Source organism: Diceros bicornis, chromosome 11, assembly GCF_020826845.1.
Source record: "Diceros bicornis minor isolate mBicDic1 chromosome 11, mDicBic1.mat.cur, whole genome shotgun sequence".
NCBI lineage: Eukaryota > Metazoa > Chordata > Mammalia > Perissodactyla > Rhinocerotidae > Diceros > Diceros bicornis.
This window is the reverse complement of record NC_080750.1, coordinates 68,365,421-68,385,608: the sequence shown is the minus strand read 5'-3', so window position 1 is coordinate 68,385,608 and position 20,188 is coordinate 68,365,421. Positions and strand designations below refer to the sequence as shown.

General features: G+C 37.5%; 1 protein-coding gene across 8 annotated transcripts in view; it reads left to right on the top strand.

Annotated features, from left to right (window-relative positions):
- Nucleotides 1–19,488, top strand: part of CDCA2 (cell division cycle associated 2) — a 49,042-nt gene extending 29,554 nt beyond the window's left edge. For 7 of the 8 annotated variants that reach the window (XM_058550489.1, XM_058550493.1, XM_058550492.1 and 4 more), the window contains 5 exons: nucleotides 556–631; nucleotides 1,847–1,935; nucleotides 2,879–3,016; nucleotides 15,250–15,421; nucleotides 17,830–19,488. In XM_058550489.1, the coding sequence (XP_058406472.1) occupies nucleotides 556–631; nucleotides 1,847–1,935; nucleotides 2,879–3,016; nucleotides 15,250–15,421; nucleotides 17,830–19,040 (1,686 nt within the window). In that variant the 3' untranslated portion in view covers nucleotides 19,041–19,488. The remainder of the gene's footprint in view (nucleotides 1–555; nucleotides 632–1,846; nucleotides 1,936–2,878; nucleotides 3,017–15,249; nucleotides 15,422–17,829) is intronic. The other variant, XM_058550495.1, reaches the window with a different exon arrangement.
- Nucleotides 19,489–20,188: the final 700 nt, after the last annotated feature.

The following is a 20,188-nucleotide window of genomic DNA, read 5'->3' as shown; positions in this document are numbered from 1 at the left end:
ATACATCATGACCAAGTGAGATTACCCAGAGATGCAAAGTTGGTTCAATATTTGAAAACCAATCTGTGTAATTCATGTTAACAGACTAAGAAAAACCATATCGTCTCATGTGGGAACGAAAAGATTTGACGTCTGGGTTTATATTGCTATTTTACCTTGAAGTTCCCTTGAATATTGTAATGTTAGATTGTGTTTATTAATGGATTGCCTTATTTACTTTATAGGAGTTAGGACATGGCATTTTAAATAAAACAAAAAAGTAACTTATTAGTGGATCATTATGGCTACTTTCACTGAAAGTTTTATTTTTATTTTGGTGGTTTGCAGTTAGTAAGTGTGGTTTTATTAAAGATGTTTGGTAAATATTATAAAATATATTTTTATATTTGATGTCTTTTTGACTTTTTTTCTCTTAATCTTCTATTGATTTCCCATCTTTATGCTTATTACAATTCTGCCTACAAAAATGAATCCTTATTTTCTTTTGGGGACATTATTTATATGTTCACTGGGTTTAAGGATGTCTGATTTCTACTGTTTTTATTCTTTCTTTAGGAAAACATAGAACCTCTTCCTGTATCGTTTGCAGTTCTGAGTCCTCTTAAGTCTTCAATCTCTGAGACTCTTTCAGGTAGTAACTTTGGTTTATCTCATAATCATAAATGTCATTTTCAATATATGTATATATGGAACTTAATGTCCTTAATTTCCTTTTGAAATTTTATTTTTATGATAACAATGCATACTTGGTTTAAAAAAACCAAATAGTGTAGAAGAGCTTATAAAAAGTGTCTTTATCCATTCCTTTCCATTCCAAGTCCTACACTTAATATCACCCATATGTATCATCACCCACATGTAACTTCCTTAGATGGGGAGCCCCATTTTTCAAGTTACTGCAAGCAGTGACGTTGCCCTCTCAACTCTTCAGTATCAACAGTAAGCTCCTTTTTACAGTTTGTGCAGTTGAAATGATACGGATCATAAGGGTCATTCTTAAATATCCAAAATTGTTCATCAACATTAACGTGGCATCTTGGGCACTTATACTTTCCAAGGTCTCTGGCTTTTTTTGATCATGACAAGGCAACAAAGATCTCTCTGTGATTTCCTGACAAACCAGGACTTGGCTGGTAAATGTCATGAGAAAAGCACTTAGGATGGGAACCATTATGCATGTCTCTCACCTGACTGAAATCCTTTAATAGCTTCTCTTTGGCTGTAGGACACAAACCAAGCTCATTAGCACTGAATTCAAGAAATGTAGCATTAAGTTAGAGGTAAAATTTGAAGCGTAATCTATCTCATTCCAGAGGCTTTGCTCTTTAACACTTTGTTCTGCCTTTCATTTATACCATTAAAAGTGATCAAATTAAAATTTTCCTGAAATGTGTAAAATTAAATAAAATATTTTCATGATCATCTTAATGGCCTTTATTACAATTTCATTGTATAAAATGTAGCTTGGAATAAATCGATATCAGAGAAATATGGGTATTTATTGTAATGTGATTTAATCTGTCATCTTAGGAGGGTAATATGTTTTGCAATCAATTAGCAGACATTTGGTCTTGTCCAAACTGTCCATAAGACATTCGGTTCATGCCAAAAGGTCCTTGAAATGTGATCCTGTCCAAAATGTCCATCAGCATATTTGGTCCATGCCAAATGGTTTTGATCCGAAACCATTAATTACCTCTTGGTAGTTAATTATTTATGTTTAGATATGAAATGATACTAACAGCAAAGGTGAATATCCAAAAGAATATCCAGAGTGTCTGAAAGATGGTGCATCTTAACAACTTTTTGTTAGCTACCCTAATTTTGCTTGTGTCTTGGTCATCAGGCACTGATACCTTTAGCTCTTCAAAGAACCACGAGAAAATATCCTCCCATGGAGTTGGTAGAATAACACGGACCTCTAACAGAAGAAGCGTAAGTGTTTGTATTTGGCACTATGTATTTGTTTTTAAATCTTGCAGTAGTTTTTTCTGTTTTCATGATCAAGTGATTATGGGTAAAATCTTGGTTTGATCAATGTCATTAAGAGTTAATACCTTATCCTACCTGGCATGTAACCCAGGATAATGATGTTTTTTCCCAGTTTGATTTTAATTAATTCTGTTAGAAGAAAAATCCAATGAAACAAGATACTTTCAGAGTTTGTGTTAATGTGGAAGGTAATCAGTTTGAAAAGTTGGTTTGAGCTCTATGTGGTTTTATGAATTTTATTGAGGTGCAAAGTGGAGAAGAGTGGCATGTACTTAGAGCTAGAAAATGGCGTAAATATAACCTTTTTTAAAACTATATTTTCTTTTTGTTTTTTAACACCAGGTTTCAACTGTTTTCGGTATAAACATAATTCCCATTGAATGCATGTCTTGCTCTTTTACTAAATTTGATAAAACTGGATTTTTGTCTATAGCATCATAGCGTGTAGACCTATAGTATACTGTTATAGGGGTTTTAGCTGATATAGTTGGATGATAAACCCAGAATTCAAACTTAGATAATCTAACAGTTCATGATGTTTTTTGCTCATAACCCAACAGGAGTTAGGGGCTAAATTGTAGATGCTCAATAAATTTGATGAATGAATAAATCAATTAATTCTTAATTTTTTTTTTTTTCTTTCTTAAAATAATGGGGCAGAGTGCATATGCTTCTGGGTCTATGTTTGATAGATCGGAGATTAGTAATTACTGTTTCCCCCATTTGAGTTTAAGTTGGTTAAAATACTTCTAATGGAATTTGCAAATTAAGAGGAAATGTGATATAAAAAGGTAGAAGCAGCATGGGAAGGAAAGTAAATGTGAGAGACATACATTAAAATGTAACTGCTGTGTTTTATGGATCCCTACTTTAAATTTCTTTATAGCAATTGCTTAGTTTTGCAGAAGAGAGTGTTTGCAGCTTATTTAATACAGAAGCTCAGCCTTGTAAAGAAAAGAAAATAAATAGGAGGAAGTCTCAGGGAAGCAAGCGCACAGACAGAGGACTTCCTAAAAAGAATCAAGTAAGTGTGTGTTTAAAGATACAATGAAGAGTAGAAGTGGTGCATTTCTTTGTTGTATGGTTAGAAAAACATGGAAACAAATTTTTTTCTGTTTAGCATTGGACCAAGAGTATTAAAGTCATCTTATCATAGAATAGATAGGGCCATAAGAGATTATATGTTCAACTATTAATTACTCAAGGGCCATTTTTGCATCTTCATCATTGTGTTATGTACATCCAGCACAGTAAATTGTCCGCACTCAAATGTTAAATTGATTCTTATCTTTGAATCTATCTAACCTCACCCTATTTGGAAAATCCTCTAATTTCTTAGACAAGGATGAGTGCATCATCTGCCACTTGTTTGACTTTGCTTCTGCCAGTGGCTGGATCACTCCCCCATTTTTAAGGAAGAATTTAGAAACTAGCTCTCAGTCTTCCTAACACTTCAAGGCCTATGCTGGCTCAGATGCCTTCACCATCTGTTTATGGATAGCCCATCTTGCACCTTAACCCAGTTCCTGGTCCCCCACCACTTCAATGATCTGGACCTTCCTCTGCCATACGCTACAGCTTGTTAGCACCTAAAACCTTCCCGCTTTTAATAATGTACGGTTATATGTTGACTCTCTGACCCCAGCCTCCTGTCCGTCAGCATGCTCACTCCCTTACTCAGGTACCTCTTCTAGTTCTAGTAATCTTGTGGCCCCTCTCATTGCTCGAAACCTTTCAGATATCCCTTAATTTCCTGTTTCCTTGTTCATCCTAAACCGCGTGAGCTGTTTTCAGCAGCTCTTGTCAGTAATCTCAGTTCTTCATCCCTTTCATTCCACTTCATCTCTGGATCAGTCTAACCATTATCCCGTGTCCCATCTAACATTGCTGCTGGAGAGACTCACACAGGGTCTACTATAAATTCATGGTTTCAGATGTTATCTGAAATCTGGTCCCTTTCTCCACCACTTCACCACTTCACTTTATTTCTCCAAGGTATTTGGAAACTTAGTAACTGAAACCCAGCACACCCTTGGAGGTCTTGTTCTTACTCACCATCTCAGCAGCATAACTGAGAACACTCCTTTACAGTCTCTGTTGAAGGTTTATTTTCTTCCACCTTTCTTAGATGTTTGTATTACCTAGAGTTCTACTCTTTGCCCTTTGTGGATTATTTTCTGGATGAATTTATATGCATCATGATTGTTGACTCCCAAATCTTCCTGATCTATAAACGTGTGTTCACCTGCCTGTTAGACATCTTTTCTTAAAACCATCCTACAGGAACCTCAAAAATCAGCATTTTCAAAACTAAATACATCCATTTCACCCTAACACACAGACACCCAAAACAGTCAGTAAACTTCCCTCCTGCTCCATGAAACAAAAACCATTGCCTCTCTTGGTTTAAAAATGGCACAAATATCCCCAAGTCAGCAAAGCCAGAGGAAACTGGAAATTTTCCTGGTTCAATCCCATTTTTAGGCCACTCACTCCTTTGAAAGGTCCCCTTACTGAAAAAAATACACCTAAATTTAAAAAAACACATACAATTTATATTATCACGTTAGAAATTGGTTTTATTTATGTATACTCTTTACAGAACACTGTTACAAAGAATGTACACCTATTTCTTTATATAAAATCAATAGCCAGAAAGTTCAAGAAGGGTTGAGTGTTAAGTTTTGCTCCAACCCCTCCCAGGACCCCATTGAATCAAAATAATTGATGTACTAGAAGGAATAGGCTTAGAATAGCAGTGAGAAAAGGAAGGAAGTGAGGAGGGTTATTAAGCAACAGATGACAGCCTTCAATGAATTTCTGGAAGACAAAGCAGATGGGAGCCTGTTGACAGATAAAAGAAGTGGAAAGATTTACAGCCCAGAATGTGCTAGGAGGGAGCTAGAGAGGCGCTGGGAGCCAGGCTGCTTATGGGAGTCTCAAGAGACTCTGGCCCAGTATTGGCAGGGACAATGGATGATGAGAGTGACAAGTGGTAGTGAAAAGCAGAGAGATTTAAGTCCTATATGTGAAACAGTTTGCACCCATTGGCACCCTACCCCCACGCCCCACCCTGAAGCTCAGAGCAGATGTTGTCATCTAGGTTAAAGCCCTCATTCTGGCATTGCGAAAGTACCCCAGTCTTGACAGCCAGCTCTTGCCCTAAAGCAAAGCCTGCAGTCAACACTCCCCATTCTGCCCTGCCCCACCCTGCCCGGCACAGAGTTCCTAGTAGAATTTCCATGCAGGAACGAGACTGAGCTGGAAAGCAGAAGAAACCCATACCAGTTTATCCAATCTTTTCTTAAATAAGAATCAGACAACTGAGTAGAACCAGGAGCATAAAAGACTAATACTAATAAGTTGAAAAAGAGAAAGGTTATTCAGGGAATGAGAGGAAACTTTATAAAAAAATAAATACTCTGATATACTCAGATTTAAGAAAATATTGTCTGCGTAAAATGAAAGATGCTCTGAAAAAGGAGCAGAGGAAAAATATTTGCAAAAATATAAAATTTAGTAGTGGGACTAGCAAATAAAATTAAGGAAAGTCTCCCAGATGGTAGAGCGAAAGAGAGACAGACCAGTAATAAGAGACATGGAAGACCAATCTAGGAGATTTCATAGGAATCTCAGAACAGGAAAGTAGAGTGGAAGAAATTATCAAAATGAGAGGATTTCCCAGAACTGAAGAAAGGAGTCTTTAAGTTATAAGGGCCTACTGAATGCCTAGTGCAGTGGGAAAAGGCTGGGAGCTGGACCTGTCAGTATAACGTTGAACAATAAGGATAACAAGAAAAGTGGACTTTCCCTTCCAGGAAACAGTCAGAGTGGTGTCAAGTTTAACGGCAGTCTGAATGCTGAAAGATAATTCAACAGGACAGTTAAAGCTTTGAAAGAAACTTAAATTTCAGCCCACTATTCTAGACCCAGCCAAGTTCAATTAAATGTGAAAGAAAAAATAAGAACATCAGACACTCAAGGACTCTGAAAGTTTTTCTTTGAATATTACTGGAGGAGATACTCCAGCAAAATGAAGAAGCAAGCTTGAGAATTCGGGACCCAGTGGATCTAATGATACAAGAGAGCAGTGCAAGGGAAGTCTCTGATTGTAGCTGTTCAGCCAGCCCTGGAGTGCAGCCAGTCCAAATTTGAGCAAGAGGGAAGGGTGCTCCAGGGAGCAGGTCTCTGGAGGGAAAAGCAAAAAGACCTGTGACTAAGGAAATGGAAGGTGTGCCACTTAAGAAGAAAAAGAAAGATAATTATATACCATTTCAAATAAAAGTCTGTATACAAAGTTTTGGAGCAGGTATGAAGCAAACTTCAGTGTGACTTCAAGCAATAGTGGAGTGTAAGGAAAAGTATATTTTATAGTGCTAAGAAACATCTACAGGGGGCACCTGAGGAAAGGAAAGGAATGTGAGCTCTGTCCTTGGCAGAGCAGGGAAAAATGTTTCCACAGTCATAGTAAGGTAAATGCTGTGTGTTTTCAAACAAGGGCAAAGCTTGAACAACTTGATTGTTGTGCAAGACAATCTAAATGTAGCTAACAGCAGAAGGTGAAATGTGATAGAAAAGATGGAGGTGAGGGTATTGACACTAACAGTATAGTGGTGAAGAGTAGCTCGAGAACCAGGCAACCTGGGTTCTAGATCCTGGCTTGACTACTTCAAGCAGTGGAATGGGGGGGCAGATTCTTGACTCCTCTGTTGGTTTTAAAATGGAGGTAGTAATGGTACTTATTTTATAAGCTTACTGTGAATATTAAATGCTTAAAACAGTGCCTGGACATAGTAAGCACAATGGCTGTTATCATAACTATCATCTTACAAATTAGGAGTTCAAGATATATTTTAAAAGTTGGTGAAAGGTCTGGCCTGGTGGCGTAGTGGTTAAGTTCATATGCTCCACTTCAGTGGCCTGGGGTTCTCAGGTTTGGATCCCGGGCACGGACTACGCCCCACTCATCAAGCCATGCTGTGGAGGCGTCCCATATACAAAATAGAGGAACATGGGCGCAGATGTTAGCTGAGGGCCTATCTTCCTCAGTAGAAAGAAGAGGATTGGCAACGGATGTTAGCTTGTGGCCAAGCTTCCTCACAAAAAAAAAAAAAAAAAAGTTGTTAAAAAGAAATAGAAATGTAAATTCAATGGTAACCAATAGGAGAACCAAAACTAACATCGGGAGGAGGAAGGTTTAGTTTAAGTGAGCAATAGCCTCATCTTTCATGGCAGGAGTCAGTAGAGGTCTGTACCATATTAGATACTTAAAACTTGGTGAGAGAGTAGATCTTAAGTTTTCTCACACACACAGAATGGTAACTGATAACTATGTGAGGTGATGGATGTGTTTATTAACTTGATTGTGATAATCATTGCACAATGTATATGTATATTAAATTGTGTTGTACACCGTTAAAAAAATCACATTGTACAACCTAATTTTATACAATTTTTATTTGTCAATCATACCTCATTAAACCTGGAAAAATTTGAACATAAATAAAATTGCTAACTTGGATGTAGCATTAGAATTCATAAGTAAATTCCTTTATATTCTGGAAATGGAGAAATTTTCCAAAATGTGACTTAAAAAACAGAAACAGTAAGGTCAAAGATTGGTAAATTTTACTCCATTTGACCCACACAACATGGCATGCATGGGGAAAAAACTCCATAGAAAATTTAAAAGATGAAGGGCAAACTTAGAAAACTATTTGCAATTCATATCAAACACAAAGGATTAATATCACTAATATTTCAAGAGCTTCTAAATTGAGTAAAAAAATGAAACAGCTATAGAAAAATCTCCAAAAGATATTTTTAAAAGTTTGCAAAATTGAAATGAAAACGGCTCTTAAGTATATGAAAAAATTTTCAGACTTCCTCATCATAATAAGAGAACTAGAACTCTCACGTGCATCAGGATACCATTTCTGACCATTTTAGATAAGTGAAAATTCAGAAGTTTGACAGCATGCTTAGTTGATGAGGGTGGAGGATATAAACAGGCGTGCTCGTACATTTCCTAGAAATGCAAATCTCTGTGGAGGGCAGTTTGGCAATATCAAACCAAATTAAATATTCATTTACCTTTTGACCCAGCAATCCCATTTCTAGGAATCCATCACAAATATCCAGTGACAACAATACAAAAAGGCATATGTACAAAGTTGTTTATTGCAGCACTCTTTGTAATGCAAAAGAGTAAAAACAAATTGTCTGTCAACATGAGACTGGTTAAATAAACAATGGTGTAGTCAGAAAGTGAGTATTTTGTAGCTGTAGAAAATAGTGAAGAAAAATTCCAAATACTGGCATAGAATGATGCCAGGATATATTTACTGTTAAGTGAAAAAACAAGTTGTAAAATGATGTATGTGGTAAGCTACCTCTTATGGGATGAATTGTGTTCTCTCAGAATTTGTATGTTGAAGCCCTAAGCCCAGGTCCCTCCGGATGGGACTATATTTAGAGATAGGGCCTTTTAAGAAGTGATTAAGGGGGCCAGCCTAGTGGCATAGTGGTTAAGTTTGGTGTGTTCCGCTTCAGCAGCCTGGGTTTTCAGGTTCAGATCCTGGGCACGGACCTACACCACTTGTCACCCACGGGTGGTGACCCACATATGAAGTAGAGGAAGATTGGCACAGATGTTAGCTCAGGGCTAATCTTCCCCAGCAAAAAAAAAAAAAAAAGTGCTTAAGTTAAACTGAGGCCATTAGGACCGTCCCTAATCCAGTCTGATTGGTGTCCTTATAAGAGGAAATTTGGACATAAAAGGAGACAGCAGGGGCGCGCATACACAGGGAGAAGACCATGTGGAAAGGCAGCAGAAGGGCAGCCATCTGTACACCAAGGAGAGAGGCCTCAGAGGAGACCAACCTACCGACCTTGATGTTGGACTTCCAGCCTCCAGAGTTGTGAGAAAATAAAGTAGTATTGTTTAAGCCAGCACGTCTGTAGTATTTTGTTATGGCAGCTAATATGGCAAACTAATAGATTACCTTTTATCCAAGAAAGTAGAGAACATTAAAAAATAATATATGTATGTATATATTGTAGATACACACACATATACAAAATCTGTTAATTAAAAAAAAAGTGGGAGAATAAGCCAAAGACAAATAAAAACTGACTATCTATAAGGAGAAGGGACAGAGTAGGGAGTAGGAAGGAATGAAAGCTAGACTTCCTTGAATGTGTTTTTTACTTTTGACTTTGTGTAAATGTTTTATACTCATGTGCCACATAATGACGATTTGGTCAAGGTCAACGACAGACCGCACGTACAACAGCAGTCGCATAAGATGAGTACCATACAGCCTAGGTGTGTAGCAGGCTGTACCATATAGGTCTGTGCGAGGCCACTCTATGATGTTCCCACAACGACGAAATCGCCTGACGCGTTTCTCAGAACATGTCCCTGTTGTTAAGTGACACACAACTGTACATGACTATGACACAAAATTAAACTTAGGAAAAAGAGAACAGTCTCTAAAAATTGAAAACAAAATGAAACAAATTAATCTAACTGTATGTCAAGTTGGTGGCTTAACCTCACAAAGAATTTTTTCAAACCTAGGAATTTGAAAAATCCTGGTGGGATATATCCTAAGCACAAACATACCTGCAAAGAAGGCTTAACCAGTGTGAAGCACTCATACTGATAGAGGAATTCAGCCTAGAATAAAGAAAATAAGTAGGGTTTTTTTTTTTTTTTTTTTACTATCATTAGGAATCAAGACTTTTCACTATGAGACAAACAGTAAAATGTAAGATCAAATTCAAACTTTGTCAGAATAAATTTGAATTGGAAATGTCAGTATGAACTCATTATGTTTTTTCCTTTAAATAATTTTCTAGCTCAGCCAATAAGACTTAGAAGCGGCGAGCATCCCTGGTACCCAGATTGCCGTCTCTAAGTGCCATTTCCAACTAAAAGGGATCAGGGTTCCTTAGTGAAATGGCTGCTTTCAGATTTATAGCAGCAGATGTAAAAAGTGAGCCTAGGCGGTACCAGTGTGCAAGGAAGGAAGCTTAAGAAACTACTAGGGCCATGTTAAAGGACACAAGACCATCTCAGAGGGGTCTCCACTGACCAAAGTGTGGGACAATGTGACCGTCAGAACTAATGATTGCAGTGGATTGAAACACAAGCATCAGATGTGAAAAAGTACTTTAGTTCATCATAATTAAAACAGCAATAACAAAACTTAAAGGTCACCTTAGAAGCCGTCTAGGGCACCAACTCATTTCTCTGAAAACTGGAAAATAAAGTTTGAGCTCTATTTCAGGTAGACAAATTGTTGATGAGACAAAGTTTTTTATAGAAGGATTTTTTTCTAATAAGTAAAAAGATGTGTTCAAGAAAACTGTTGAGGGCCGGCCCCGTGGCTTAGCGGTTAGGTGCGCGCTCTGCTACTGGCGGCCCAGATTTGGATCCCGGGCGTGCACCGACGCACCGCTTCTCCGGCCATGCTGAGGCCGCCTCCCACATACAGCAACTAGAAGGATGTGCAACTATGACATACGACTATCTGCTGGGGCTTCGGGGAAAAAAAAAAGGAGGAGGATTGGCAATAGATGTTAGCTCAGAGCCAGTCTTCCTCAGCAAAAAGAGGAGGATTAGCATGGACGTTAGCTCAGGGCTGATTTTCCTCACAAAAAAGAAAAGAAAAGAAAACTTGAATATTAGGTAGAAGGCTGATGGGGAAGCATAATGGATGGATCAGACTGAACACCTGAGCCCACTGGTCAATCAGTGTCACAGAAGGAGAGAATATGGGCCTCCTAATGCAATAAGGAAGTCTACAACCATCCATGAAATGCTCTTTCCAAAAAAAAGTCAAAGCTGTATCTGATCAAGCCTAGAAATAATGACCAGTTCTTAGAAAGTACAGGGGACAGGGGAAAACAAAGACAAGCATGATTGCAGCCAACCAAATCCAGAGTTTGGCAAATTCTGTAGGATAGATGCCTCCGTTTATTCACCAAATAAATGGTAAAGGAAGAAAGAAGGAACCATAGATGAAAAGAGATCTATCAACAAAGTGGATCATGTGGAGACCTTATTGGGATCTTGATTTGAATAATCGTAAAAAGACATTTATGGACCAATTGGAGAAATTTGAACTCTGACGAAATATTAGGGAAAATTGCGGTCATTATGGTTTTTTGTTTTTAAATTTTTTATTTTGAGATCATTGTAGAAACGCATAGTGTTGTAAAAAGAGTTAGAGAGATCCTAAGTACCCTCTACCCCATTTTCCCCAGTGGTGACATCTTGCAAAACTATTGTATAATATACAGTAATACAATATCAGTATACAGTCAAGATACAGAAGGTTTCCACTGCCACAAGGATTTCTCCTGTTGCCCTTTTGGGGCTACGTCCACTTCCCACCCCTACCCCCACCTTAACCTCTGGCAACCACTAATGTGTTCTCCATTTCTTTAATTTTGTCTTTTTAAGAATGTTAAGTAAATGGAATCACATACTGTGTAACCTTATGGGACTGGCTTTTTTCACTCAGCATAATTCTCTGGAGATTTGTCTAGGTTGTTGTCTGTATCAATAGTTAGTTCCTTTTATTGCTGGGTAGTACTTGTAGTTGTTATAAAAAGAGGTAATCACTTTGCAGTATATACATATATCAAATCATTATGTTGTATACGTTAAACTTACCCCATGTTATATGTCAATTATATCTCCATAAAGCCGGAGGAAAAAATCTCCGTTGTAAAATCAACAATAAAATACAATGCCAGGTAATAAAATATTTCACTCTATTGTAAGGAAAAAAAAGCCCTTATCTCTTAGAGATACTCTAGGATTTTCAGATGAAATTATTTAATGTCAGGATTTGCTTTAAGATAATCTGAGGGAAGATAATAAATGAATCATGATTTCTATATATTACTAATTTTTGAAGCTAGATGATGGGTAGATGGGGTTCAGTATACTATTCTGTCTGCCTTTGGAGTGTTTGAAGTTTTTTATTATAAGAAGTTTATAGCAATATGAGCCCCTTATTTTGAGAGATGGAGCTAGCTACAAGAACTAAAAAATGGAACCAATAAATAAATAAACAGGGGTAGGGAAGTATATGCTTTCTCTCATAAGCTTTCCTGTACAATTTGATTTGTTGCTGTGTACATGAATTATTTTTAAAGCTACTCTCAGAAAACAATTTAAGTAAGTCTTAATTGTGGAAATAAAACAAAAGATGAGTGTTTACTCCTGTTTCATGACCTCCTTCACCGTATGAGAAGAAATGTTGGTGATTCTGGAGTAAATGGAGTCACTTTAGGGTAATACCTTCAGTTGTCCTTTGTATCAAGTCATAAAGCAGCATAACCGTTTCCAGGTCACCCAGCTTCTCTAGGATTCCAATCACATGAGGCTTCTTTTGTTTCTTACAGTATAAGCAAGGCTTTTTTTGTATTGGAGTAAATTCAAATTTTTATAAGGTTATAGCCTTTGAAATGAAACCCTCTCATGGGTAAGAGAAGCGCTGTTAGATTTATTTCCATGACAGTCTACAGGTGCTTTAATCTTTTCTTTTCATTCTGGGTGGTATACTTCTGTTGGCACATGACTGTGAAAAAACAATATATTAGTCTTTCATCATGTTTAGTACATTTTATAAAGTTTAACTGTGCTTCTTTCTAGTTTTACATTCATTCATTCTTTCAGTCGTTCGTGTTTGTTGAGAAGTCACTCACTGTTTTAGGTGCTGGAGACATTTTATATAAACAAAGATTTCCAAAATCCTGCTAAAAGAGGATTTTCCTTGTCTGTGAATCAGAGACTCTTCTAGAGGTTGGAACCTGATTACATTGACCATAGTGTATTAACTGACCGTGTGGGGCTTATGTCACACAGTAATACTAAGAGCACAATTTGATACTAAAAATATTCTTCCCCATATCAATTCTCAAGGTAGTAGGAAAGGAATTTAAAAGAGCAAGAACGGTAACACACAGCTCTTACTATGGAGTCAAGCCCCATTTTAACCATTTCACGTTATGTTGCCTTATATAATACCACAGCTTTCTGTGGTGTGTGCTACCGTGATTCCTGTTTTGCAGATGAGGGGAATGAGGCGCAAAGAGCTGAGGTAACTTGCCTAAGATTATAAAGCAGTTAAGTGACCGAGTCAGAATTTGAACCAAAGGCACCTGGCAGCAGAAGCCAAATGTTTCTGTTTTGCAACTCATCTGTGGAGCCCAAATGAAGATTTTTCTTTTGGCTCCCACTTCCATTGACCAAGCTGTCATTTCCCCAGCTGTTCCATAGAATGTCAACAGATGTTCCATGAAAAAATGTTTCATGAAAAAATATTTAACCCAGCATTTTTCTAATGTATATTGAGATTATTTATACTGAAGACTTCTCAGAGAGTCTAATGTTAAGTGTATGTTGTAAATCACCAAGAGGAGCATTTATCTTGTACAGTTCTAAAATTATTTTTCCATGGAATGTTTTGTTTTGTTTTTACAGGATATCTATAGATATCTCAAGGAACATACAGTTCTGTGCCATTTCTGTACTCTTGAATATCATCCACTCTTTCACACCATTAGTTTCTCTGCTGTCACCCAAATGATCATTGTCGAATGTAAAACCAAACGTTATCACTCCCTAAATCACCATGCAGAGAGCCCTCGTTGCTTTCAGGCTCATACTCATTGCATGCCAAGGCCCTGCTTGCTTTGTTGGCTGCTTCTGCCACTTCTCCGTGGGTCCACCAACTATACACCGCTACTTACAGCTCTTTCTCTGTGCTGTGCTGCCTCACTAGAGCTGTTGCGTATGCCCTTCTCTTTGAAAAGCCCTTCTGCACCACTCCCATAATCAGCCGAAACAATTCTCACTTGTTTAAGATTTGACTTAGACATGACATTTTCTGTGGAGACTGTCTTGAAAACCTCCTGTAGGCCAGGTACCCGTCTTCTCAGTCCGTGTAGAGTCTGTCAGGGTATGCGTGTATCACAGTTACTTGCCGATAGGCTGTTGAGCTCCCCAAAGACCACACCCTGTCTGTTTTTGTCTCATACCTAGCGAGTTATGACTTGCACAGAGCAGGTTCTTAATAAATATTTGAATGAATTGCATTTTCTGGAAGCATTAATTGTTAAAAATGTGTTCCTTATGTTGACCTAAAGTCTGATTCTCTCCCGTATTATCACATGGAATGTATTTCATTCTTTTTGCTCCTTAACAGTCTATTATTTCAGTATAGTTTTTGAGTTTCTCTCAAGTCTTTACCATATGACACTTTTTTTTTTTTAACATAGAACGTTAGTTCTCAGTTGCTGATGTGGCAGTAATAGAATACTGCATTCCAGGTATTAAAGAATTTAATACTGCATTCAAGATATTATTAAAGCAGCTTTAATTTTTATAGAAACCCACCTATTTTCCATCAATTGTTACCAAACTTTTGTCCCTCATTTTCTATTTGTGCTTATTAAAATCCATCTTATTTTGACCTATTCTTTTTTGTTTTGTTTTGTTTTTTGGTGAGGAAGATTGGCCCTAAGCTAACATCCATTGCCAGTCTTCCTCTTTTTGCTGAGGAAGATTGTCCCTGAGCTAGCATCTGTGCCCATCTTTCTCTATTTCGTATGTGGGACACCACCACAGCATGGCCTGATGCGTGGTGCATAGGTCCAAACCTGGGATCCAAACCAGTGAACCCCGGGCCACCAAAGCAGAGCCCTTGAACTTAACCACTATGCCACTGGACTGACCCCTTGACCTATTCATTTTAATCTTGATTAAATCATCTCTTATTTGAAGCAGCTCAGCTAGTTTTGTGTTATCTTCAAATTTTACATACACACCTGTTGTTTCTTCATCTAGGTCTGTTAACAGAAAACAGTCCCACATAGCTTCCGGCAGATGACTCATTCTAGGCTGATCCTGAGTCATCCTAACTGCATCCTAGTTACAGATATCTCGCGTCTGAAGTCTGTCCAGCTCTACAACATCTAATCTATTTTTCACTTGTCTAGAACTTATTTTGGCAAATGCTTTGTGGAAATAAGAACGTTAGCTACAATTTGTAAATTGAGTTCTGCTTCATATTTTGACTGTGTAAGCTACCTAGCCCCCTGCCCCTGAGTCAAATTCTAAAATTTTAAATGAAATAACTGGTTTTAAGGTTTTCTGTAAAAATTAGTTGAAGGCTCAAAATCATACTTGGTGTGCTGTATCTTTCTCAATTACAGTGTTTTAACACATTTTCTCAGGTTTTAAAAAGTTGCAGAAAGAAGAAAGGAAAGGGAAAGAAAAGTGTTCAGAAGTCTTTATATGGGGAAAGAGAGATTGCTTCTAAGAAGCCGCTCCTAAGTCCTATTCTAGAGCTGCCGGAGGTCTCTGAGATGACGCCTTCGGGTCCAAGCGTCCGGAGGATGTGCCGAGGTATCCTGTCCTTCCTCTTGTTTACATTGTATCTCTTCTCTTCACCCTCTTTGTTGCAATTTCACTTTTTTTCCTTCTTCCCCATTTACTATGTAAAGAGGACCTAAATAAAAAATAACTTTCTCAGATTACCATGAGAATTTTTAGTTAAGGAGGTAACTTTTAGGTCACCTAGACCCTTTTCAGAATCTGTTGGATGCTCTGGATTCTCCCCGCAGAGAAACTCAGACACAAGATATTACATATAGTTTTAGGGGAAATAATTTTCTTTCATGCTGTTCCTTTTTGCTTTTTAAAGCATTTTGTTAAAGTAAAATGAATTCTATATGCTGCTGTAGTCCATCATTAAAAGGGAACAAGCTGATGGCTCAGTAGTAGATGTATCTTCTATGAATTAGGGACAGCAATTAAAAAAGCCTTGCCCTGTGATGTTTCGGTAGATTTGGCACTACTGAGCATCTTCTAGAAATAACATTTATAAACTGAACTTGATTACCTTGATAATTTTGTTTAAAAGTGAAGATTAAGTTGGTTGACATTATGGTTAGAAAAAAATTGGATTGAAGTTGTATCTGGTTTGTGATGCCTGAGTTTTAAATTGACTAAATCATGCTAAAAATAATGAGTATGTCAATTTTGTATAGAATCATTTAAAAAATAGCTGCCTTTGTCAATCATTAAATATTTATACCCTGCATTCTATTTGCAATATGCTGTATCTATTTACAATAGATTCATGTACCAATGAATATGGTACATGTCACTGTAGACTCTTGGCTTCCGCCCACTTCTTAACCTCAGGAAAACACCAAAGTTTAAGCAAACATACCTCCACCTTATAGTCGTGCACACGCTCCTGCAGCCCCTGGGCACCAGTAGGGACAGTGCTCTCCCACCCCAGCCTTTTCCTGTGGGTCGTCTTGGGGCAGGGGCTCAGCCACCCCCCTTCGTTTGAATCTGGCCCAGTGCTCAAGGCTGCTTATCCTTTCAGGTTTAGCTGTGCTGGCTGCCTTTCCAGGAAAATTCTTTGTTCAAATTACACCTTCACCACCTGGTTTATAATGATCTGTCCACCTCCTTCCCCTGCAAATTGCAGTCCCCTTGAGACTGGAAACTAAGTCTTATTTTCATTATCTCCCCAGTTCCTAACAGGAGTTTTTCCAAAGATGTTGAAACGATAAGTGTTAGTGTGTATTTTCCATCTTGCATCTCATTAGAGAATTTCTTTTTAAAAATACCTGAATCATTCTTTATCTATATAAGCCACGGTAATATCTGCTACAAGAGTTTAAAGCAGTTTCCCTCCTCTCCATCTTTGTCTTTTTTTCCTCCCTCCATCCCTCTCCCCTACCTTCCTTTCCTAGTATCTTAGTTTCATGGAAAATACATAAATATCAATTTTTAAAGTTGTATAAAAAGCCTGACTGACGTATAGTTGGTTGGTGGTGGGTGGACCAACCCTGCCCTATGTTAATCTCTAGCTGTACATGATATGATTTTCAGTACCCAAATCGTGGATAATACCTTTTCAAATTGAAACATTGTTTTTTAAATTTTTGGCTCAGCTTATGCTTTGTATATCTTCCAGTTTTTATTTTGTTTAAAACATTTTTATACTCTTTTGGCCAATTAAAAACTTTATCTGAGATAACAAGACAGATGACCTCTAACAGAACTCAGATTTAGAACTCATAGAGCCTGAATTCATTTAGGCACTCTCTCGTACCAATTCTAAAAACCTTCGTGATACTTTTTCACCTGTGATGTGGCCCAAAACACACGATAGGCTACACTCGCGTATCTTCTAATGAATTTGTCAGAGATTGAGGTGGAAGGGGGAGATTTTTAGAATATTGAAACAAACATGGCTTTATTTGAGAATACAGTACGGTTTATATTAATTTTTTAACATAAGGCCTAAGACCTGAGTGTCTTCAGGAAGTACCCTTTTATCTAAGTCCTTAAATCTCCCAGAATTCCAAGTTTTGTCTCCACTATTTCAGGGGAAACGTTGATAGAAAACTTTCAGAAGCATGATGTTGCCCATTTTCAGTAATTCATTTTTAGGGAAATGGGAAACATGGCTGCCTCATGCTCACTGACTTTGTAGTGTGGAAAGTACATTAGAATAGAGGAAGCAATTTAGGATACAGTTCTCATTTTCATGGTCTGAGGTTATGTGCTTTATTAATTCATGCATTAAATACATATTTTCTTAACCTGTGGGTTGGGGAAGAACTGAAAGAGAGGACAAGGACGGATGAGGGCAAGTGCAGTGCAGCATTTGTAGGTCTTGTAAGTTTTGAAAGTTTAAAGCACAGAACACAAGATGGCACCTGTTTGATTTGTTAAAATTTATTTCCATTGCTGCTTTTTAATTAGATTTAACCTTATTTACATGCCCATAGATGATTTCAACTCAAATGGTGAACTTGAAGAAGTGAAGCTTGCTAAAAGAAAGACTCTCTTGCTTCAGAACCCAGAAGATTTCCAGATGAATCAACGCTTTAATAAGTACCATGTATCTGAATTCTGCAGCTCTTACATAAAAAGTTCTTCATTGCTTGTTAATGCTACTTTTGATCAAGATTCAGATATAAATACTCCAGAAATTAATGACAATAAAAATATTTCAAAAGCAGAAATAAAGTTGGAAAGTCAAAATGAACGAAAAACTGGGACTGAGAATGGAAATAGTCATGTTTCTTATGCTTCTGTGACTGAAAAACCCATTGTATCAGATAATCCAAAGCCTGATTTTATCCTGCAGTCCCAAGAATTTTCTGCTTCTGGTCAAAATGTGGAAAACCCTTTTCGAATATTTAAAATTTTAGAAGATATAAACATAAAGTGTGAAAAACCAGATGATTTCTTAGTAGCTACGGAAGGAAAACTGCAGACCAAGCATTTAATGTCTGACTTACAAAAAGAATGTGATTGTTCAGAAGATGTCTTAATTGACATTACAAAAGAAAGTAAAAATCAAAGTGAGGATTTGGGAAGAAACTCCGCAGAAAGCAGTGGTGTGAATTGTAGAGCAAGGAAACAGAGAAGACACTCCATGTATTATTCTGATGGTCAAAGTTTACATTTGGAAAAAAATGGAAGTCACAAAGCGTCCTGCAGTATGAGCAGCTCTGCAGAAATTAGTTTAGGAAATTCTGAACTGTATAAAGATTTATCTAACTCCATAGAGCAAACCTTTCAGAGAACAAATAGTGAAACAAAAGTAAGACGCAGCACAAGGCTCCAGAAGGATGTGGAAAATGAAGGGCTTGTGTGGATTTCACTTCCATTTCCTTCCATCTCCTGCACTTCTCAGAGAACCAAAAGGAGAACAATATGTACAGTTGATAGCAGAGGATTTGAAAGTGTGTCCTTCAGACAGAAACCGTGTACGCCGCCCTCCACATCAGGTAGAGAAAACAGTGAGGGCTTTGCTGCCAGTTCTCCTTTACCTGGGAAGAGGAGGAAAAGCTTTTGTACATCTACACTTGCAAATACTGAAAGCACTACTCGGTCAAAATGCTACAAAAGAAGATCCTTCCTCCGGCAGAAGGAAGAAAGCCCTCTAAATGACGTGGAGAGAAGTGGACATACTGGAGCACTAAAGCAGTAGCTGACACTTCCTGCAGAGCATCTGGCAAGAGGGAAGGTACCGTCCATGCTTAAAAGATTCTTTCATTCTGCTTCCCGTCCTCTGTTCAACTTCAGTGTTTTAAAAGTTTCAAATAAATAAAATCATTTGAGTTGAACCTACTCTTAAGCAGAAATAAGTGAATTTCTTCATTCAAAAAGAAAACATTCTATTGAATATGTTCCCCCCCAAATGGTAAATGTTTTATTAGTATTTTGCTAAAAGGAATTTTTAGACCCAACAAACGTCTCTTAAGTTTTATTTCATGCTAGTATACATGTACCACTAACGGTTTAGAGTCTGTTGTAAAAAAACAGCTTTTAGAATTGACTTGTTCTATCTGGATGAGAAGAGGTTTTTTTTTTTAAAAAAAGACAAATTAATAGAATTAATGTACATTGAAAAATGTTAAAGTGGGGTGAGATGTATTTTTATTCATTTTTTTCCTCCCAAAGCCCCAGTAGATAGTTGTATGTCATAGGTTCACATCCTTCTAGTTGCTGTACGTGGGACTCGGCCTCGGGTTGGACAGAGAAGTGGTGCCTTGGGGCGTGCCCGGAATCCGAACCCGGGCCGCCAGTATCAGAGCGCGCGCACTTAACCGCTAAGCCACGGAGCCGGCCCGGGGTGAGATGTATTTTTATTGAAAAATACTGCAAAGAAAAACGGTTAAAGAATTTAAACAGTTAGGAAAGATGGAAATTATAGAACTTGTTTTCCCTTTGGGTTAAAGTTAAGAGAAGCTTTAATGACTTAATTTATCTGTCTCAAATGAAATTTTTATTTTAATAGATTAAAATCAAATCTTAAACATGGAATTTTGAAAATTCTTTCAATAACCTGAATATTATAAATCTATAGTTAACAGCATTTTGTTTCCTTCAAGCAAGATTCTTACATGCTTTGTGGAGTGGGAGGTGGGGGATTGGTTTTTGGTGAAAATATAGCAGTTTAGTTAAAGACTCATTTCCCAGATTATTCAAATTAGTCACAGGTAATTTGGGATTTAATTCATGGTTCTTCATAAAAAAATTTTAAATCCAGAAAATCACTCGAAGGGGCCCTAGAAAATTAGATATTACTAACATGAAGCATGGTGGTGGGTCACTGATTTCTTTAACATGGCATTT